The sequence below is a fragment of the Prosopis cineraria genome, unplaced genomic scaffold (assembly GCF_029017545.1).
Source record: "Prosopis cineraria cultivar Desert tree isolate PC_DT_omini unplaced genomic scaffold, ASM2901754v1 PC10, whole genome shotgun sequence".
NCBI lineage: Eukaryota > Viridiplantae > Streptophyta > Magnoliopsida > Fabales > Fabaceae > Prosopis > Prosopis cineraria.
This window is the reverse complement of record NW_026555341.1, coordinates 696,534-719,336: the sequence shown is the minus strand read 5'-3', so window position 1 is coordinate 719,336 and position 22,803 is coordinate 696,534. Positions and strand designations below refer to the sequence as shown.

Below are 22,803 nucleotides of genomic sequence, written 5' to 3'. Positions count from 1 at the left end.
TCAATAACCAAGGTACATCTATCATATACAGTTGCATATTAATTGACAAAATCATATGAATGGGAGTTGAATACTCAATTTCATATATTCATACATACCATATATTACAATTACACCATTATCTTATTCTTAATTTTTCATAATTCCCTTCACAAGACACAGTATCACAATACAGACAATTATGTGAAACAGTCAAAATAACAATAATGGTGCATGTTGCTATAGTAATAATAGCCATGTGACAACAACACATACACAACTACCACAACTTGTCACAAATTTATCAACCATGTGACATGTCGAATAAAAATATGCATAATCGAAACCTCCTTATATTGTCCTTATTTCTTCCAACTAAAATCATGAGCTATAATATCAATAAGGGCCCAGTCTGCATGATTGAACTATTCCAACTCACTAATTGTGAGAAGTGACTTAGCTAAAGATCACAATACTTACTCTTAAACTATGGCTTTCCCCATTCTTAAATCCCTAGAATATCGTGAACATTAAGCTAGTCTCCTTAATAAACATGTGAAGATAGCTGGGTTTAAATCTTTTAACAAACTATAGGACAATTTCTCAATAAACAGTGAGATAAGGCTAGTCTTTGTGCATTGAAAGGCAACCTTATAATACCATATGAATTTTATCTACTTCTCCCCTTAGGCAAACTTCTGTCAAATGATCATGCAATGTCTTATGCTCACGCACACAATTACACATGTTTGTAATTCATGCTAGCAAACTTGAGAGATTTATTATTTTGCTAAGTGATTACAAATGAGGGGTGAAGGGGTATTTATAGACTCCCCTTTCTTCCTAAAAGTTCCCACCTTCTTAATGGACGGTTGGGATTAATTCAATCTAACAGTGTATATTCTATCTATAGATTTCTAGAATGTATAAGAAGAAGATATCCCTATAATAATTTAGATACTTCAAACACTCTCCATACTATTCTAGAGATATTTAGGTCTTTCGAGATTATATTGGCTATTCTAAAAGTTTTTAATGCCTTCTTAATTGTTCTGGATCTCTGCAGTCTCATTTGGATTGCTTCAAAAACTTTTAAAATATTTTAACCTCATAGAAATTTATGACTTTGTTACACATTAGCCTAGTACACTAGGCAGATCTCGGCCAATGACTAGCTAAACACCTCTAATTAATATAAATGTAATTGTATTTTTTTTTAACATGAAAAATGTAACTGTAGTTATTCCTTCACGGGTAAGTAATAAGTTTCTACTAAGCATGTCCCCAAGAGACCAGATCATGAATGAGAAAAATTATAAAAACTGAATTAATGCAGGTAAAATTCAAAGTTCAAAACATTTCAAGTTTTTTTTTTTTTTTTGCCAACAAAAAGATTTCAAGGAAAGATGTATGAATTGAGTTAGCAGACCTGTATAGCCACTCGTCGTGATTCACTGCTATCTTATTGCAGATCTTCACTCGTTGATTGGATAATTAATGTATTTAACTCAGTGAATCAGAGTCCAGAATGATTTTTTATTTGAGTATTTTTAAAAAATTGCATTTTGGTATTTGATTATCTGACACGGGTAACGCTTGTCATGAGCAAAGATCTTTATTATTTATTTATTCCTTTTTTCAAATATAAAGGTAAGGGCATTAGCCTATGAAAAATTAGCAAGGTTCAAATAAAAAGAGTAAGTTTTTACCATATTTGAGTAGGCTCTTTCAAAAAAATGACACATACTCGCCACGCTCACACATAAGGCATAGAACCAGAATCGTCTTCTAAAGAGGCGTGGAGTTGCGTTAAATAAAAAACTCTTGAATGAAAAACAATTTCTGTGGAGAGAAACATTCATAAATTAATAAATTTCGTAAATGCCTTGCATGGCGCGCGAAGGCGTTCGCTTCGTTCCAATAAACCATTAAGTGTATCATGCTTCTAATCTTTTTGCGCGATGTTCTTTTTGACCATTGCCAGTGGAAATATTTAAAAGAAAATAACTGCCGATTTGGTTTCTCTTCGTTCCCGTGAGCCGCGCATTAGGTGGTAAGTTCCATAGATTTTAATTACTAAGATAAATGTGGCTTTTTCCTTCATTTCCTTTCGATCTTGATGTTTCTGTGGGTATCCTCTTTTTGTTTTCTTCTGCTCTTTCGATAAATGCTGGAGTCAAGTGCGTGACTTTAGTGGGTTGCAACTTGCACATTAAGCTCCTAAAAAAAAGATTACTGGTCACTACACGAAGCTCATCAGGAATCTTAAGGGTGCTCTGCTTTCTGTCGTCCAGTTTTGCGAGGGCGTCCTCGCTCATCCTCCATTCCCCATCCTCTGGTTTGAACTGAATAGCTGTTTGAAGAGGATGGGCTGTGCGACCTCAAAGAAGCTGAGCACAGAAGACGACGTCGTGTCCTTCTGCGGAGAAAGGAAATGCCTCGTCAAATTGGCCCTAGTGCGCAGGTATGCATTTGCAGAGGCATACTCAAAGTATAATCAATCTCTCTATTCCATGGCATTGGCCTTAAGGTTGTTCGTGGCCAGACATTCCTCGCCATCTTCTCCGTTTCTCATCACCTACCCTTCCAATCTTACCTCTGGAACTGCAACTCTCATTGACAGTCCTGTGTTTCTTCAACATAAACCATCTGAGCCCCGCCACGAAGGAACCCCAGAAGGCAAAGAATCTGAAGATAGAAGAAACTGCGATGAAAAAGATGAAGAGGTCAGTAACGAAGAGGAACCCTTGTGCGAGCATTTTTATGGTGATGTGGGTGCACCCTCGGCATCCCCAAGGAGAAGTTATCAGTGGGATTTTTTCAACCTGTTTGATGTAAGAGGGTTAACTCAGAACACTGATGAAGGTAGTGAAAGAATGGGACGTGGAAAAGGAGTTATGGATGAGATTAAGGCTACCAGAAACAGGGATGATGCCAAACTGGAAGCACGTGAGAGCGAAAATTTGAGGCAGATTAATAGAGAAATAGATGGGTGGGAACTGTTGGAAGCATTGAAGGATGTAGAGGACCATTTTATGAAAGCTCACAACTCTGGTAAGGTTGTCTCAAGGATGCTTGAGGCTAATAGAGTCCCTTTGCTATCTGGCCTGGACGATATCAAAGGTGAGTTATAATTATATTCTTTCTAGCTCTTCCATCTTGTCTTTTCTTGTGAAATTATCGTAGGTGTTCTGCATTGCATGATCGGGCTGATTAAATAGCCATGAAAAGGGAAAGCAATCAACTTTTCTCTTAGCCTCCTGTAAATTTTTGTATAGTAAAATTTCTCCTCATATAATTGTTTATTTATTTTAAAAAAATTAAACACTCTTTAATTTTAAATAAAAATGTATTTTCCTCACTAATTTGATCACGCCCTGGTAAGGTTGACCAACATTACATATATGTCTATTGCCAATATGAGAAGTTTATTTTTGACCAGCCAATATGAGAAGTTTATGAAAATATTAGTTTCGCAATTGATGCAGAGGGCTCCAGGAAACTGATTCGGTCAATAACATGGAACCGATCCAATTCATTGCATTCTTCCTCCAGTAAGAGTCTGCTGATTTCAAGTTGGCGAAGTTCTTCCTCATCGACAGAACTTGGTGTTGATTCGTGTGATGAATGTGGAGGAATGGGATCTGGCAGCCACGCATCCACAATAGAAAGATTGTATGCTTGGGAGAAGAAACTTTATGAGGAGGTTAAGGTACGTAGAATATGTAAAGATTGGAATTGGAATTTTTATTCTCTTCAATATTCTCTTTGCAAATCCTCTCTTCCCCACTAATCGTGTGTGGATGACTAATATCAGCAGCAAATAATAAAAGTGCAGCCTTGGTTGTTTGGTGTCTCCGTGTAGATGTGACTCCCTCCAATCCTATGAACCTTTTTCAACACTTCGCTTTGGTTCCTATATATAAGAACCCCATCCATTTTGGATACTACATTAATTTTTTCCTCCAAAATAACCCTTAGGTTTGATTTTTTCTAGTATATAGAAGTAAAGGATTACCGTTAATGCTTTTATTCAAGTCTTTCTCTCTCCGAGGGGTTATTAGTTAAGATATCCCATTAAATGCTAGAAGCAGTGGAAGAATAGCACATGAAATTGACACATTATGATACATAACTAATTTTTGTAACTTGTGATATGGTTAAAAGGGTCCTGTATATAGGACCGGAGGGAGTTGTAGTATTAATTTGTCAACAGTTAGGCATGGTTTCTGTAGAAATATATCTATGTACTGGTCGTTCTCCACTATGGTTGCAGGCCAGAAGGATTTTATGCATATTCCACCTAAGGAAAGCTGAGTGGTGTTTTGGAAATGAATCAAACCATATGTAACTATGGACGGAAATGTTTAATCAAATTAGACTGTAAATGTAAACTGCGAGTGTAAAGAGTTATCTGAATTAGCAAAAGTGTGGTAGCCATTAACTTCATTTTGAATGAAATATAATTTCTGCTTCTTAAAGGAAAATAACTTGTTTTGAGTTTTTGAGTTTGATCCTCTTCTTGCTAAGTTCAGGCTGGAGAGGAAATCTGGAAATTATTTGAGAGGAAGCGCTCTCGATTTAGAAATAAAAAAGCTCGCAAAGATTATCTCGAACATGGGGATAAATCTACTGCTGAAGTAATAGAATTACATACCAGTCTACTGGTTTCCGCTCAAGCTGCTGAATCGATTTCAAAGAGAATCCAAAAACTGAAAAAGGAAGAATTGTTACCGCAACTTGTTGAGCTGCTAAATGGGTAAGTCTCAAATTTCTAAGCAAAATCTTTGGAGTTCTAAAATTTCAACCATCATAACCCCATTTCCTTCACCTATGCAGCCTCATGAGGTACTGGAAGATGATGTTGGAATCACATGAAACCCAATACCAAATCTTGAATCAAGTGAGATTCTTTAATTGTCCTGCTTATGGAAATTTTTGCAATAGCTCGCATCGCTTAGCCACAATTGGGCTGGAGGCAGAACTTCACAACTGGCGTACTTGCTTGGCCGCCATTGTTTCTGCAGAGAAGGCATATATTGAGGCTCTTCATGGATGGGTATCTAAGTTCACAGTCAGTGAAGTTGATGAAATCTACTCTTGGGGAATATACTCGACTCTGCCATGTAAGATAAATAAGCCACCAATACTCGAAATATTTCATGACTGGTTGGCTTGGCTGGAGAAAATGCCTGACAAGAAAGTAACCACCGCAATAAAAAGCTTTGGTAAAGAGGTACAGTCTCTCTGGGCTCAACAGGGGAAGGAGCTGAGACAGAAGAGGAAGGTTGATGAACTTGCAAAGGAAGTTGATAGAAGGAGTACTGCTTTTCAAAGGGAGGAATGCAGAATTCTTGGTCCAGGGAAATTTGTACAGGAGGCAGATGTAAATGTGCGTACTCAAATTCAATATTTGTTAAAACAAAAAGATCTTTTGGAGATATATCGGAAGAAGCTAGATGCAGGGAAAGCAAAGCACCAAGTTAGTATGCTAGAGACACAGCATATTACTCTGGAGGCTTTTCAGAGTGATTTCTGTTGTGTTTTAGAGTCGTTGGCTGAGTTTTCAAAGGCTTCTATCGAAGTGTATGCAAGCCTTGTGACATTCAGCGAAAATGCAAAGATGCGTTAGAAGAGAATGGTAGTTAGCGTTGCAACAAGAGATCCGCACTCAATGCTTCAGTTGAAGCCGCCAATTTTGCTAGACTTGGTCTTTTTTTTTGTAGTGTTGCATGTTTCAGTATGGTCAAAATTGAGATACCTCATGGGGTGCGGATCTTAAATAAAGTAACGGCTTAGGAGTTCCAAGTCGAGCGAAGGTCCCTCACAGCAAAAGTTTGATCATATGTATCTAATGAGATGATAATTTTTTTTGCAGCAATATTTTTTGGATTATTATGGGCAAGCAAATAGCTTGAGGCAGTGAATCAATTAAGCCCGTAACTTCTTACTTATAGAAGAGTTTCTATGTCACTACATCACAAAAGCATCAGCTATTGCATCGCAATATTGTGATGCCTTTTTTTACTATTAAACCAACCAAGGATTGCTAAGATACACAGACATGCAATTGTGATTCGAAATCAAGGTGTGAATGAGCTAACTTGAAGAATCATTCAAGTTTGTTAGTTGTTTGCAAAGTACCTCCAGTCCCCGTCAATTCATGTTACTTCTTTTGCAACGCATTTTATTGTTGTTTTAATTAGCACTCGGGAGTAATATATCAATTGTAATAATTAGACTAGTAGAATCAAATATGTGTAATCATAATTGGTATAGAATTAAAATCGTAATGTAGCAATCACTGTTAATTAAAAAGATAGTTCATAAAGGACGACAAAATTCAGTGAAGTTCCTACATTGGCATAGCCTGATCTTCTTGAATTTTCCTCAAAGTATTCACATCAGTGTCAATACTAATACTGTTATTTTCTAGGCATCTTAAATTTGTACTTTCAAAGGATAAGCTGTCCATATCAATGTGGAATTTTTGAAATCCAACACTATTTATACTTAACAAAACTTTGTGATCCATCATAATTTTCTATAGATTTGAGAGTTTCTGATTCTGCTAATTCTTGAGATATGTTAATTGATTTTCTAGAATTTCTTGAAGGCAATTTGCCAATCAAATTATCAGCTGCAGAGAGAGCTTCTTCTAGCTCTTGACACACTTTGAATCATTGTAGGACGATGCTTTGGTGCTTGAGCCCCACATCTTAGGGCAAGTTGGCCCATCTTCAGCATAGCCTTCATGTTGCATGGCTCACACAGTAAATGGGCATCTATGATTTCTTCGATATTACCCTTCTCTAAACTAGGCCTTGCCTGCATTAACCATATTTATTGTAATGGTATAAAAATGTAAGGGGAAAAATGAGATTGTGATTGAAGGGAAAATTGCATGACTTACCCAATCAATAATATGAGAAATATTTTGATTTTTGGTTGTATCAACGGCTGGTCTAGCAGAAATAAGTTGGAGGAGAATGACACCGAAACTATAAACATCGCTGAAAATTGTCAGATGAAAGGTTGAACAATAAGTGGGATCAAGATATTCTGGGGTTCCTTTGATCTGGCTACTGACGTGAGATTGATCACCAGTTGGTCCTGCTTTTATCAACCCAAAATTTGAAACTTTAGCCTCAAACCTTTCCCCTATTAAGATGTTGCTCGGTTTGATGTCACGATGAATTATACTCAGTGTCACCCCTTCATGCAAAAAGGCAATGCCTATAAAAATATCCAGAATTTCAATATCAGACAATTTTTTTGTTAATCAACGATGCATCTATGTTTTTGTTTGAGGAAAAAGAAAGAAAGAAAGAAAAAATAATTGTACCTTTCGCTGCTCCTATTGCTATGTTTAATCTTTGCCTCCAAGTTAAGCTCTTCCCTCTTTCTCCTATGATTCCAAAATGTCATATTCAAATTGTTACTGAAGCCTTTTCTCAGCAGGGATTCATGTTTTCATCCTTGTGTCTTTCCTTACACTTGAATTATCAATAGATTTTATATTCATCTAATTTATCAAGCTGATGTGTACTTACCCATCATGTACTCGAGCAGAGAACCAATAGGCACATACTCATAAACCAGCATTTGGACCCCATCTCCTGCTTAAGGAATGACACGACCGTAAAAGATCTAACTGAGAAATTTCATCATGTATCTTATACTATACCCCGTCATCACTTCTTAGTTCACAGGAAACATACCAGGTTCTTCACAATATCCCACCAAACTAACAAGATTCCTGTGCTTCACTTTGGAAATGAGCCTCACTTCTGCTATAAGGAAAAAGACAAACATGCATATCAGTACTGGTTCAACTTAGGTGGAGTCTGTGTCACTCTGTAGATATGTCATTATCAAATCTAACCATTTCTTAACTCTTCCTTGCCAAGGAATGATTCAACGTGAGCGCTCTTTTAATGGCTAGTTTTCCTTCTAATTCAAGAGTTCCTATATACACTGTTCCAAAGGCACCAGAACCCATCAAGCAATCAGGGCTAAAATTATTTGTAGCCTTCTCTTGTTCGTCCAATTCAAAACGCCTCAACGATATCTTATCATATTTCAAACTCTTTTTATCTTCTGCACCTGCAACATTCAATGCCATCAAGTGAAAAAAATCTAAAATTTAGATCTGAAAGTTTCTGTTTCCTAATTAATTTCGTTCATTGTACTTTTAGCTCACCTTTCGAACCCCTTTTGCATTTAAGTGGAATGGCCTTTCTCTTGAAGAGGCAGTACAGCATTACAACTGCCACTACTGTTAAAATGCCAGAAACAAACCCCATCAACATACCGACTGTACGAGGGTAACTGCTCTTGGAATTAAGTGGCTTTGCCAATTCCGGCGGTGGAGCAGCCAACAAACGGCGGTGCCAATCATCCATTGCTATCTTATTATGGTAATATTTTCCTCTACTAGCTTATATTTCTATACGATCAGTTATAAACTATACTTTTGAATTGTAAATCATTGTGTCCGAAAAGGCAAGTCTTGGTTAACTTGGTCTTGTATTCGGACGGCATATAAGCCAAACTGCCAAAGATCCCCATCACCTGGCGGTGAAAGCGCATAACTAATTATTAATGTATTCTCCATACAAACAAATTAAGTAGCTAAAGATCCAATGTAACCTAGTCATCATTTCCTTAGTTTATAAGATGAGGGATAGACTTGAGGTTGAGGGGTATTTTATTACTACTGAAAGACTAGATTATTGTTTTTTAGCAAACAACAAGATTATTGCTTTTACTGTCTACAAAACATGAATAAACCTGCCGGAAGAGGATATCTTCTATTCCAGGCCTTCTAGATAAGCATGGCCCAAGGTTTGAAATTTAATAAGCAATTGACCCAGTAAGCTTTTCACCCTTCCTCAATAAGTGCATCACGCTTTAAAATGGCAATCTCGTCGTGATCTTTAGCGTCTGTTCTGGCCTAAAGCTTGACAGAAACATGCCACTGACTTTTTCATTCATTATTTATTTTAATGTTTTATAGGATTAATTAATAAGCAGTTCAAGAAAATCGTGGGAAGACAAAATTCGGAGGAATTTAAGACAGTGCCTTTTCAACTGTGAGCATATGGGAGTCTCGACCTTTGGTACATGCATTTATTTCTCTATGCATCCTGTCGATTTCTAGCATGCAATATTAATATAACCTTTGGTCATGAGTGAGGAAATTTCTTATATTATGACTATTACTCTATTAGCATTTACAACCCCTTACCAAATAATGGGGTAAATATCATTCTGATTCAAAAGGCCCTGATCAATGGAGCATCGGTCAATTTTGATGGAGCTAAATAGCACATGCAGGCTCCACTATTACGCTATCAGCATTTACAACCCCTTACCAAATAACATGTTCGTTTGATTTAGTAATTTTCAGCAAAGAGAGAAATTAATTAGAGGCTACTCCGATCATGTTGAAGCCATTAAGCTCATAATTAGAGGCTATAATGATTATCACCCATTCCATGATACTATATCTTATGCTTTTAGTATTTTGAATAGGAATTGTTCTGTGTCCATTTGTTTTGTTTGTACAAACGTTATTAGTGCTGTTCACAATTTAGCTAGGAAGGCTCACTTTGAGGAAAGTTGCTTTTGCATCTTTGATCATTCACCAACTTAACTTGTTGAAGGGGGTGTATGTTGAATGATTTTGGTTCTCTTGTAGTCTGCTGTTAGTTTCTTGTTTGCTTAGATTATGAATGGTATTCAGTTTTACTCAAAATAATAATAATAATAACAACAATAAAAATTAGAGGCTTCTCGAAAAGCCAAAGGGCCAAAGTTTTTTAGCTTTGAAGTTTTCAATCTGATTTATTAATTCAACCCTCGGTCTTGGACTTGTTCCTTCACATGTACGCTACCTGCTCCAGTGACCCGAAAAATAAAAAAATAAAAACCGTGAAAGGAGAATTAACAGGACAGCCAAGGACCTCCATGAACTTCTATTTGAACTTGGATAGGTTCTCATTAAATACTCATGAGTCATAAAATTTAAACCACAAGTAACTCCTGAATTTGGCTTCAGTACACATGTGAAGACATGAACATAACCACTTTTTGCAAAAAGTAAGCGCCCATTAAAAACCTAAGAATAAAACCTTCACAGGGAAGATCAGAACGTTTGTATGAAATCCATGAACTTATGTTGTACAGTTCAAAAAGAACAAAATATCAATATAAAGTGTAATTTTCTGAGTCCATGGCCTTGCGCAAAGTAAGGTCATGTTCTGTATGCTGGATTGACGAAGTGGGACTGGCACTAAGATTGGCTAATACTAATTTTTCATGTTTGGTATGAGGCAATAGGAGATTTAATCCCAATCCCATCTACATGGGATTACCCAGTACCATCACACCCGGCATTGGGAAATCAGTCCCGGAACTACATAATTTCAGACCAAATTGCCCTCTTGTCCATCAGCTATCCTTGCGTCCGTTCTCATCGCCATCCGAGTGAAGCATGAATAGCGTCTGCTCTCCACTCCATGTCTGTTCTCATCGCTGTCCGAGTAAAGCGTGAATAGCATCTGCTCTCCACTTCATGTCCGTTCTCATCGCCGACATCGTGAAAGATCAGATTTGGTGAGCTCGTTTGTGTCGGCATCCCTGGATTTGTTCAGATCTGGTTATGCAAGTTCAGATCTGGTGAGCTTGACCACAACCTCTCTCCCTCCTTGGTCCCGATTTGCTCAACGGCGACCCTCTACCTCCTTGGTCTAGATCTAGCGAGCTCGACAGCAGCGAAGGTAGTGGCTGAGGAGGATGAATAGCTATGTAACTTGGGTCCATCAAAATGATTCCCGCTTTTGAGAAGAATGATGAAGAAGACGAATCTGGTTTCGTCAAAAGCATCCCCACTTTCAGCTAGAATAATGACGATGCTGATGAACCTGGATGGTGGGCACGAGAGGAGAGGACGAAGAAAAAGCAAAAGATTAGGAGAATATTGTCTTTTTGCTATTTTTTGAGATAAACGTGAGTCTAGTTTTTTCTTTTCTTTTTTTTTACTCTTTTATCATATCAAATATAATTTTAAAATTTATTTTTAGTTTTAATCTCATTTTCAATCCTTTAAAAATCAAAGCCACGTAGCAAACAGGGCCTAATGGTAATGGTACGAGAGTCGAGATACGGATTTTCATGAGTACTGCCGTTCCGGTATACGGCTTTCGATGTCTCCGGGTTATTCACTTACTGCGTTTTGTGGCCGAGAATCTTACGGCTTTCGATTTTGATTCACTCAACCCGCCGTACTTTCAATTTTCGAATACGAATAGGGCGGCAGGCTTTCCGTTAATTAATTCTTTTAGTGATTGATTTAAAAGAATAATAACTAACAAACATATAATGCAAAGAAAAGGCATGCAACAAATTTTTTTTTTTTTAGAAAATAAATGTTAGATGAATTTAAAAACTCTAACAGGTCATGAACAGTGCGGCTCATCTTCTAAATAACTCATACCCCACGAGTTTATATTAAGAGAGCTTGTTGATGATTTATGATTATCTGACAAACGTCAACCCATAGACGTGGCAGACGCAGAAAAAGCAGAGAAAGGAGAGGTGAGCGAGATGGGCTTTTCTTAATTTGGAAAGGCCCATCAGTCAAGGCAAGGAGGTGTAAATGTGGGAGGCTGACTGCTAGTCCTGTGCCTCCACTCCACACTATCTCGTGTCAGAAGATAGGTTGGAGCAATATTAGCAGGAGACTATAACGCCTTAAACATTTAATGAAAGAGATAACATACCATCCCTTTGGCAGCGGACAAGGACTGCTTTTATTTCGGTTCATGCAAATTTTAAATGCCAGTTTGTGTTCCCTCGAGTACGCGTCTTTTAACATGGCAGGTGAACAGATAGATGGACAATGCCATCAGTCACTCCCCAACTTGGGTGCCTTCGGCGATCCAATACTTACAGTTCGGCTCCACGGAGGCACGTGCCCCATACGAATTTCTCATCACAGACTACAGATTTCATCATGTGCCAGGATTCTTCATTTTGAAAGAAACGAATTTAATGCTAACTAAACATTTTTTGACACCCGGATCAATTCTGGACGCAACCACATCAATTTTTCATCACATATTTAATCTGAAATTTTAACTAAACATGTGGCATTAATTTCTGGCTTTTCAGCCTCCTGCATGATTTGTGTTCCTTAACCTAAAAGAAAAGTGCAAATGATCAGTCAAGGATATTTGACCTCGCCACGGAGGAATTGATGATCGAATTCTCCTGCCTTTAATCGTTTGACTGGAAAATAACGTTTGAGACCCGTTATCTGGACTTCAGAGATACTGCCTGATTCTTCGGATTTCTTTTCTCCTAAATTTTATCGTTCACACTTTCCCCTCTTTACAACTAGAATGAATGAATCGTTTCGCAATGCCAAATTTCGAAGGGCTTTATTTTACCTAGCATTCTACTATATGTGACTACCAACCCCCTAAAACGTGTTATGTGAAAATCACCTCATTTCTGACGTTTAGTATCAGAACGGGGCAATTCACAAGGCTTTGCTACCGCAGGGAGACATCCAATCTCTGGATCGAGAATAAAGGAGTGTCCTATATTTCTTCGCATCTTTATCCCTCTCATTAGTTGAGCCGAGAAGACGTATCCCTATACGGTATCGACTGCAAGCACTAAACGATAAGAACTCCATCCATTCTTTTATTGAGAAATCCCATAGCAAAGCCAATACCTATTCAAAGAGATTACTGAAGGAGGCCAGCGAAGAGAAGGAGCAACAACTATTTGATATACCAAAATTTTCTTTACACTACTATAGTACAATGATTACACTCATGGGATGCTCCCCGGTACCCGTTACAAGTCCTAGAAGTGGAAGACTGTATAAACAATAAAAGAACTTTTTTCTAGTCATGGATATACAAAATTACAGATCCCTTCTGCATAACGGACATGAACCGTGCCTGAAGAGCCACTTATCTATGCAGGGTAGGTGGAACATGTGATTGCAATGAGGCAAACTTCTAACTGTCTCTCCAAGCTGAAAGTCCTGAGTATGTACAAATCCTCAATGTCAATTCCCAAAATGGATAATCTTTTCTTTAGATACAGATATAGATACACATATGCACATTCACACTGCATAGAAACATAGAACCCCACCCACTTTTTTTTTTCCTAGATAAAAGGATAAATGTCATACCCACAGGCATTAACCACCAAAAACTGCAACAATACAAACCTGGAGGCAGACTGAACAAGAAACTCTTTCGCCCGAAGCATCAACATTATTATCACTTGTGATTGTGATCTTTGGGATCTTTTCAACGGAATCTCCCGTTAAACCCTTGCAACCACCGGTGTCAAAGATGTTTTGAACTTCATCATAGTTTGTTTCAACAGCACCCATCTGATATTCAAGAGCAGAGATATTGTAAGAAATCTGCGAGATGCGAGTTTCCAAATGTATGCTTCGTCACTTGCAAACAAATGCTTACCTGACTTTGAACAGCACTTAACATGGCAGGGCCAATCCTCTCACGCACAAGTCTCCCACTCAGTAAGCTAGCAATGACATCAATCTGCATAGTTCAGAGTAACAATGACAATCAAATCTCAGGAGACAGCATTTTTCCAGTTGCAAATATAAACTTCTAAAGCAAAGAAAGATTGAGGGTCAAGCCTGCTAAGTAGTTACTCACCAGATATAAGAGACAGCCAATCCCAGATTCATCAGATTGCCAGAGAACAAGAGAAGATTCAAACACTTCAATGGAGAAAACCGCTCCGGATATGGCACCAACCGCTGCTCCTCTAATGAAGCCACTCTCTGTCTCTTGGCCTATCAAAGCTCCAGTCATGGCCCCCAATAATGTTCCCACTGCCGACAAACAAGACATCAGCGTATTATATTTTAATGAATTTCAAACACAAGCGTATCTCGCAGCCAAAGTTAAACGTTGGGTATTGAACAGGATGAAAGATTTTGAATTTTTTTTTTTTACACTGAGAATAGATAAAAACAAAGATGAACAAACAGGCAGACAATCCGACAAACAAACGGCACTCCCAGATCTCATTTTCAACCGTAACAAAAAAAATAAAATAAAATGTTTGTCTGTCTTCACCGAAAACACCAAAAACTATTCTCTACGAATCCAACGATCTTGGATATATCAACACACAATGACAAATTCAACGCAAGCATAAAAACACAAGAAACAATTCTAGGGTGAACCCGTCAAGGACAAATGAAGGATTGCTTTAAATGTCAGAGGCAAGTAAGAATGTAATCAGAAGGGAGAGGATGATCTAACCTAAGGCAAAGCAAAATGTCAAGATCGCAGAGAAGATGTTTCCAATTATAACAGAAACCGCGAGGCTGCTTCCGCGTCTAACCCTCTCAACGAAGCTCCCGAAGGAACCCAGCGAGGAAGAAGGCAAGGGAAAGGGATTCGCCACAAAATCCATCAGGGGAGCTAAAGAAATTTAAGAATTGAGAACCCAGCTCTCGTAAATCGCAGGGATCGAACAAACAGAGGAGATATGGCTTGGGGTCCGATCGATCTTTGAAGCAAGAGATTTGGGTTCAAGGATGAGTTATATACTAGGAGTAATTATTATATAGAAAGGAAAGATGCGCTTCGCAATGCTTAGTCCGTAAGAGTAGATCGAAAGAAACCACCATCAACCAACTCGCATTTAAAGCTTGCGTTGCTTAATGCGAACCTCTCTCTCTCTCTCTCCTCGAAGCAGCGGAAAAAATAAAATGTTTGGGGATTCATTTTCTTTGTATGGTCTGTGAGTCTCTGTCAAAGGCACGAGACACGGCGACGGAGAAAAGTCTTTTGAAAATTGGGCGTGAGTCATGGCCCCTCAGCCTCAGGTCTGTGCTCGTCTGCTCGATCAACCATCCACGAATTTTCATTTTTGATTTTTCTATCACTCATTTTTCTCGTTGGACGAAAGGAGTCAACTTAAAGGTTCCCATTAGATAAATAACATCAATATTAAAAAAATCATTTTTCATGCCAAGAATTTTGAGATGTGTAATATTCCAATTTCCTTTTTCTTCTGCCATGCGCGGCAATACGAGACTTGGAAGTTGAAAGATCATTTACACACTTTTGCTTTCAAGAGATTTGGCTACCAGAGTCGGTGATTTGAATGGATCAAGCTTAATTTATATTAAATTTATTTGAATTGAGTTTGTAATATTTTACTATACAGAAAAAAGTTTATATAATTAAATTTAACCTTAATTCTCGAGCTTTTAAATTTATTTAATTTGACTTGAATACCTAAATTATTAAATATTATTTTATTTTATCTGATTTTGATTTTTATTTTCTAAAAAATAATATTTCCTATTTTTATATTATTTTATTAATAATTAAAAAAAATTCAGGTATTTGAACTAAGCTTATTCTAATCCAAGCTTGCCTGAATTTTTTCAGCTTTATATGAGCTGCCCAAATAAATGTAGAATTAAAAAAATTAATTTTCAAACTTGCCCACTGAACTTAATCCAAATTTGTGATTACCGCGTCTATTGGCCACATATGTCTTGCTAGCTGTGCGATCTAGAGATTTCGCTCCGGGCAAAATTCAGCTTTGTGTGGCGCATCACTACATTGGCGTTTCTACATTCATTTTTATTTTTTAAGTAGTAGTTATGTTTATTTGCAATTTTGGTCATTCAAATGCCCAGACATCAACGAAATGATCGAATGAGTGAATTGTTGTGTAAATTTAACTAATTGAAAGATAGTATTTTTTGAACTTGGAAAGTTAAAATAACTAAATCTTGAATGAAGTTAAAAAAAAAAAAAAACTTGTCGTGTACAAACAAAATTAACAATAAACTAAAGTTAGTGAGTAAATTTGGTCATTGCTGTTGATGAGGACCAAACGACCCGGTGCGTGGATAATAATGATAAAAAAATTTTAAAATGCTCTCAGGCACTCTAATTTTTATCTGTGGATTTCTTAATCTCCTGCCACTCCCATTAATTTAGAACCGGAGATCTGCAACCATCCAGACTAATTTCAAGCTCAAGCCAACATGAGTGCAAGCAAAAAATAATAAATGAATCTTCTTCGTATATATGGATTTTCTCTGCAAATGGTTATATTATCATAGATAGGCCTTCTCGACGAACGGATGATTTCTGTGTGCGTGGGTATTTCTCGAATGTTTCAATGCGTTTGTTCAACGAATCTTGAAGGAAGAGAGCTAGAAAAGAGTTGGGATGATTTTTATATAGGGTTGTATATGAGTAGGGTTGGATTCCTACTCAATGCCCAACTATAAATATGAACTAGTTGCATGTTGTAGTCCACTGCTTAGCTCAACCTCGTGAGGTGTGCAAGCATTTTAGGCTATATAGTATCAAGCTGCCCTGTCGAAGTAATGGTTGAAAAAGAAAGAAAAAAAGATATTGATAAGATTAATTATAAATTAATTAAGAATTAATATAAAAAGAGGAGCATTTGAAAAAAAAAAGAGAGCATAATGAAAACTTAAATGTAATAAAAAGAGGATCATCTAAAAAAAAATACTAAATCTCCTCAAAATACACAAAAAGAGGAACATGTGAAGAAAAATACAAAAAAAATTATAAATTAGTCAATACGCCAGAAGTAAGAAAGAAAAAAATTTATTAATAAAATGAAAGAAGAAAGAATAACCATGAAGACTTAAATGTAATGCAAATATCAATATGAACTTTAATAAAGATGATTTATATATGTAATCTGTTTTTAATAAAATCACAATGAAAGGATTCAAGGATTATTTGAATATTTTTTAGAAGTCCCCCCGTGTCATTGACTAAAAAATAAAAATTTATAAATATTAATATTTGATATATAAAAAATAAAAATGTTATAAATATATGTATAAATATATTGTTCGAGCAAGGCAGTATATCTCGCCCATTGCTTGGCCTTATCCAACCACTTGCCTCCTTTCAGTTTGCTTTTTTGTGGATTGGGTGAAATTTTTTTAGGTTAGGCTGGACATCCCAAGCATAGGACTACATGGACGGTCCTAATAAATATTATATAATGGTGAATACTTTTGTCAATTGCGAGATCACAAGGTTATCTGTCTACAAACTTTAAGTAACGAACTAAAGAATGAACAGTAAATAGAGCTGCCCGTTGTTGATGTGTAATTAATTATACGTCTAACCAGTGACCAGCTCATCAACATAAATTTTTGTCCGCTTACTCGCTGGTAATGTGTTTCAAGATATGGCATGATTAACTTAATTAGGTGGGACTTGCGTTCAATTAGCGGTCAATCTCCCGACAAACACACACATATTGTGATGATGTGTCACTAAGTCTTGCCCCTAAACAAAGTTTTTGGCTTTTCCTGCTGATCACTGTACCGGATCGACGCACATGTTCCCCTGACCACTTTCTCACATAATATATAGTGTAGGTCCGACCTCCACAACTGCCCCATCAAGGGACCACTTTCTTACTTAATCAGTAGTTGTTTTTTTTTTTTAACGTTTGTATTGTAGTATTAATTATTGCAGCATTGTTTATCATATTTATATTTCTACGTGTTAATCTAATGATATGGTTGGGCATATGATTGGGACTACCCCGAAATATTAGGTTCAAAGTGCAACACTGGGTTTGATTATATTTTATTTGTAACCAATGTCATGTCCATGTTTAACTCAGGGAGCTAGCTAGGGCTTGAAAATGCATGGGCCTAACGCGGCTAAATGTAGTAAGTCAGTCATTATGGAGAGAGCCGAATATCCTGTGAGGGTTTTAAGTCTGGGTTGGTGGCCTGCCTTAAGACTTCTGGGAATCCCCGTACAATTATACACGACGCATGCTTAAAATATCTTCCCTCTTCTACGCTCACTGGGCTAGATATTTTCATAACATCTCTTTTTTCTTCTCTCCTCGCTTCTCACCCATGTGTCACTGTTAGCTACTTAGCCAGCCCCTACCCACTTGTTCAGTTATTTAAGGGCCGGAAATGTCCCTCGTTTATTTTTATGCAAATATTTTATTATGAAATATAAAAAATTCCATAAAAGTCAGTATTCACACGCTTCTAGCGTTACAGTTATAATTTAAAAACAAGTTATTAATGCGCATTCATATAAATGTAATAGATTAAAATTATTTCCTACCTTAACTGTAAGTTACAGCAATTTGCACCTCGCTCAGGCGGAATTTAAATTTAAACCAGTTGATTATGTCTTTATGAATATTCCTTCTGATCATTTAAGACTTGAGAGACAAGAAAGAATTGAAAAGGTGATACCTATCATGAAAATGACGTGCATAACTTGTTTGTGTTAACTTGTAGGCGGTAATTCAAAATTAGTGTGCACGACTGTACGTGTGTTTCTTTTTTCTATGGAAGAATGAGGTTAGAAGTAATTTTTTTTTTTTTAAAAAAAAAAGGTTTTGTAAGAGAATGCACCTCACTTGAAATGTGACAAAAAAGAAAGCCAATTTTAATATACCGACAACCTAATGAATTGAATTTGTGACAAATTATTGTCATGCACTAAGACGACAATTAAAATTCAAGGGCAACATTTCTCAAATTCTTAGGAAGCATCCGTCAGAACATTGAAGCTGGGGGCAAGGTGTGAGGTCGATGTCCATTCGAGTCAGTTCCCCTTAGCTTGGGTAATGTGTTTTGAACTAACACAGCTATTAAAAATTTGCCATATCTTAGATTATTTTGGCCATGATTTCGAAATTTCAACGGTGATTATCTTCTTTCGTCCGTAGCAGGGAGCTTAAACATATGATATATACTTGTGAATAAGATTATATGTAATATATGGATGGTGTCTTTAGTCCAAGGGAACAAATTTTATTTTCGGACGCAAATGCTTGAATATGGATTACAGTGACCGAAAAAATATCAGACAAACCCTGACGTCAGATAAGTCCGAGCAATTTCGAGCACTTTCGTCTTCATCCTAATTGTGGTTAAGCTAAGCAAACACCCAAAAGATTTAGTTGATCATAAGATTCTTTGATTCACTTTGTCAACTTAAAATGCATTAAATTTCTGCAATCCACATGCTGGGTTGAACATTACCAGCGATTGATTTCGAGTTTCTTGAGCCTTCGTGGAACTTCAAGCTGACAAGTACAGCACAAGTTTCTATTTTGATCCTTAAGTTTCAAAGGCAAGTTGCAGAAGTTGCTTCGATGCAAGTTATCAATTATAGTCACGATTCACAACTTGATCCTTAAAAAAATATTTTGATCTCAATTTGTTTCTCAAAATTAAAATAATACAACCGAGTCTTTAGAAAGTTTGGACACAGTCAATGCATTACATGGAGGTAAAATAACTCTGAAACTCAACCCTCAAGTCAGTGGGTTCTAGTTGCCCCAAAAAATGCCTGTGATTTCCAGGGACCAGGGAGTAACACACACTTAATTACACGCATTTAATTAATTAAATAAATGCCCTTGTGCACCCGACAAAAGTATTAGATTGTACTAATTAAAAATTAGGATTTGAAGTGTTAACTAATGAAATAGACAAGGGAGAATTGCAGTTAAGTCCCACACAAAAGAATTAATTACTGCAAAGTTCATTGATCACTAAACTAAACTGCATTATTGATAACTGAACTAAATTGCATTGACAATTAAACTAAATTGACATGTTAATGCAGTTTAGTTTATTTATCAATGGACCTTACAATAATTAATTTCTTTGTGTAGGACTTTAATATAATTGTCCCAATATACAATGTGATTAAGAGTATGCTTGCAAGTTTAAAAGTGAATGGAAACCAATGATCATTGCTGGAATAGAACGAAATGGAGTGGAGTGGAGCGGAGCAAAATAGAATAAAATTGTTTATTGTTTGAGAGATTTTATATATGATAGAAGGGAATGGTCTTGCACGACCATTGTTTAGAAGTAATTATAAAATTGATAAAACGGAATGGATTAAAATTTTTTTTCAGTGTTACCTATATGATTAAATTGGTTAAAGTATATTTTTAATCTTTTAACTTTATATAAGATTTTAATTTCATCCTTGAATTTTATAAAATATCTTTTTTGTCCTTTAATCCTAACATCTTTAATTTCAAATTAATATTTTTTATGTCAGTAATTATTATTTTAAAAAAATAAACTTAATATCTCAACATTTAAATTTTTTATTAATATTTAAAAGTTTAATGTAAAAAATATGTTGAGATAAAACTAACAGTGTTAGGATTAAAGGATTAAAAAGATATTTTATAAAATTAACAGATTAAAATAAAATATTGTATAAAGTTAAAGAACTAAATATATATTTTAGCTAACTAAACTTACAAAAAATAATAATGCTCGTTATATAATTATAATATTTATCGAACAAATAATAATAAAAGTAATAATTAAAATTAATGGTAAAAAAGGTACCCAAGAATTAACAATAAGAAGAGAAATTAAGTGATAAAGCTACTTAAACAAGCATACCTATTGCGTAAGAGGAAAACGCAATAGGGTCATAGTGTTGAGATATATATATATATATATATATATATGGCGAGAGGCAGGGAAAATAGCTAGAAAATGAAAATAATATATGAGATTTTTTTTATTAGAATGCATGGGAAGTGAGGGGTAATTTTGTATTAGAATATATAGGGAAAAAATTGAGTTATAGATGACAAAGGGGAGCTTTACAAGCTCTTTCTTGCAATTCCATCACTTTTCAAAAGAAGTTCATAAACAATGGCCTAGATTTTTTAGCCATCTCGCTCCATTCAATTTCTTCAAAAAAAAAAACTTTCCAAACACAGTGTAAGAGCCTATAGTGGCAATGTTATTATAAAAAAATTTGGGAGAGTAGCTTTGTCTTTTAAATGTGTGAATTATGACATTATAAAAAGCTCATTGAGAACTAAGGCCATGTTTGGTAGGTTAGAATCAAGAAAATAGAAAGGAAAATGGAAATGGAATCCATGATCATGCTCGTTTGGTATGTTTCATTCATGATTCTACAAAATTCTGATTCAGTCAAAATTGGCAAAATTCGATTCCATCACACACATCATAGAATTCGATTCCAACACCCCTTCTCTCCATTTTACCCCCTTGCTCTATTAGACCCCTGCTTCTCTCCCTAACCCTTCTAGCCAACACAAAGGCTGATTGATGATTGCAATAAGACCCTTTTTAATAGTGATGAATGACGACATTGAAAGCACCTCCTTCCTTCTATCTGCACTAGTCTTCCCCAGCCACCATTTTTTCAGTATTCATCACTGATAGGAAGCATCAGTGAATGGCCTTGAGGATGTTGACCATTGCTTCCCAGCTTGGTAGTGTCATGGCTACTTGGGTTTTGATTATCAACTTCACCACCGTTCGACTCTCGTCATTGTCGATGTTCTGGCTCGGTGAAATTGGTTTGTGTTGTTGCTATTGATGCTATGTGTTGGTGTTATGTTGTTATTGGTATTTTTTAGGAATTCTTACTCTCATCTTGCCAAGCTTTAATATACCTGCAAGTTTCAATACACTTCCAAAAAGAAGAAGAAGAAGAAGAAAGCACTGTAGCTAAGTTGCAATCCTGACTCCTGTGTTGTGATTTCTTTTTTTATTTTTAAAGTCAGGGGCATTTTGGTATTTTCTTATTTAAAATACATATAATTATTAAAATTATATCGATATTCCATCTTCATACCAAACAAACTTTTATAATCCAATTCTATTCCGATTCCAATTCCAATTCTGATTCCAATTCCGATTTCATTAAAAACTTTTCTATTATACCAAATAGGACCTAAGAGCTTATTTGGTACATAGCATTGGAAGGTAGGGATTTGGGTTGGGCTAGAATAATCCCACATTTGACATGTTTGGTATGAGTGATGCATCAATATTTGGGATTGCTTAGTCCCATTTAAGGGAAAATACTCAGACCTATCACCCTCTAGCATTGCTTAGTCCCACCAAAATTAATCCTGGATTGAAATTTTATGACCCAAATACCCTCTTCAAGAATGCCTAGATTCAACACGTCCTCTTCTTCACCTCCTCTGCTTGGGCACCTTCAGCATGGAAGATGCCGGCATTTGACTTCATCCCTCACAAGCAAAAACTTGACCCCTTGTCAGCGAACAAGTGATAAACGACTAAGATCGAGCCTGTGAGCTTCTACGCTTATTTTTCAATGTCACCAAGGCATGTTTCTTCTTCTTTTGCTTACATAGCTCTCATAAGCTTGCTGAGTCTAGATTTATGTTCTTTCTTGGGTGTTTTGATCCGAATAATAAGAGGAGAGGGCACAAAAATTATATCGAAAGAATTTATAACAATGTTGTAATTGTGGGTTGAGATGGCTGAAGTTCAGGTTCAGCCTCATAATGCAATTTCGGGCTTAAATGGTGCTGCGATGGCTGGTGGGAACGACCAGTTCAGAGCTTTGTTGCTTTCTACTGGAGATCTTGACCTGAATATTACAGATGCGTAGAAGGGGAGGAAGACTTGTGATGATCAACAGATGAAGATAAGCTAGAGTTACATTTTTTAATAATTTAAAGGGGGTCTTGTGGTCTTTTTATAATTTATGATTAATTGTAAACTAAAATAAAGATAAATATTGCTTACAATTATTACTCCGTATCAAATATGATTTTAAAGCTTTATTCCTATTTTTAATTCCAATCTCAATTCTTTTAAATTGAGGCTTGCATGCCAAATAAGGTTTAAGAAGCTTGAGTTCTCTACTTGGGGAATAGAAATCAGTGTTCTCTTTAGTTTGGTTTGTTTTGTTAAATTGGGCGCACCATTTC

At 36.2% G+C, this 22,803-nt stretch overlaps 2 protein-coding genes and 1 pseudogene across 3 annotated transcripts; 1 reads left to right on the top strand and 2 right to left on the bottom strand.

The window, feature by feature from the left end:
• The first annotated feature begins 2,135 nt into the window (after positions 1 to 2,135).
• LOC129321805 (protein ALTERED PHOSPHATE STARVATION RESPONSE 1-like) lies at positions 2,136 to 5,938 on the top strand. Of its 2 annotated transcripts, none has more exons than XM_054967714.1 (4): positions 2,136 to 3,033; positions 3,468 to 3,691; positions 4,515 to 4,738; positions 4,819 to 5,938. In XM_054967714.1, the coding sequence occupies exons 1-4, from the start codon at positions 2,346 to 2,348 to the stop codon at positions 5,609 to 5,611; spliced, it is 1,929 nt and encodes a 642-aa protein (XP_054823689.1). In that variant the 5' UTR covers positions 2,136 to 2,345; the 3' UTR covers positions 5,612 to 5,938. The 2 variants fall into 2 exon arrangements, with proteins under 2 accessions (XP_054823689.1, XP_054823688.1); XM_054967713.1 differs by having other exon boundaries at positions 2,138 to 3,102.
• A 396-nt stretch (positions 5,939 to 6,334) lies between these two features.
• Positions 6,335 to 8,384, bottom strand: LOC129321951 (probable serine/threonine-protein kinase PBL4; annotated as a pseudogene).
• A 4,375-nt stretch (positions 8,385 to 12,759) lies between these two features.
• LOC129322967 (NEP1-interacting protein 1) lies at positions 12,760 to 14,872 on the bottom strand. The gene is made up of 5 exons (XM_054969448.1): positions 14,310 to 14,872; positions 13,695 to 13,873; positions 13,491 to 13,574; positions 13,235 to 13,402; positions 12,760 to 13,042 (listed from the first exon to the last, which is right to left on the bottom strand). The coding sequence occupies exons 1-5, from the start codon at positions 14,461 to 14,463 to the stop codon at positions 12,920 to 12,922; spliced, it is 708 nt and encodes a 235-aa protein (XP_054825423.1). The 5' UTR covers positions 14,464 to 14,872; the 3' UTR covers positions 12,760 to 12,919.
• Positions 14,873 to 22,803: the final 7,931 nt, after the last annotated feature.

Bases quoted from the DNA above. Each gene is read 5' to 3' on its own strand.
- LOC129321805 (XM_054967713.1), top strand. From the start codon at position 2,346: ATGGGCTGTGCGACCTCAAAGAAGCTGAGCACAGAAGACGACGTCGTG. The intron at 3,692-4,514 runs GTACGTAGAATA...TGCTAAGTTCAG, and splicing joins AACTTTATGAGGAGGTTAAG to GCTGGAGAGGAAATCTGGAA. The intron at 4,739-4,818 runs GTAAGTCTCAAA...TCACCTATGCAG, and splicing joins CTTGTTGAGCTGCTAAATGG to CCTCATGAGGTACTGGAAGA.
- LOC129322967 (XM_054969448.1), bottom strand. From the start codon at position 14,463: ATGGATTTTGTGGCGAATCCCTTTCCCTTGCCTTCTTCCTCGCTGGGT. The intron at 13,874-14,309 runs GTTAGATCATCC...GTTTGTCGGCAG, and splicing joins GACATTTTGCTTTGCCTTAG to TGGGAACATTATTGGGGGCC. The intron at 13,403-13,490 runs GTAAGCATTTGT...CTTGAATATCAG, and splicing joins TAAGTGCTGTTCAAAGTCAG to ATGGGTGCTGTTGAAACAAA.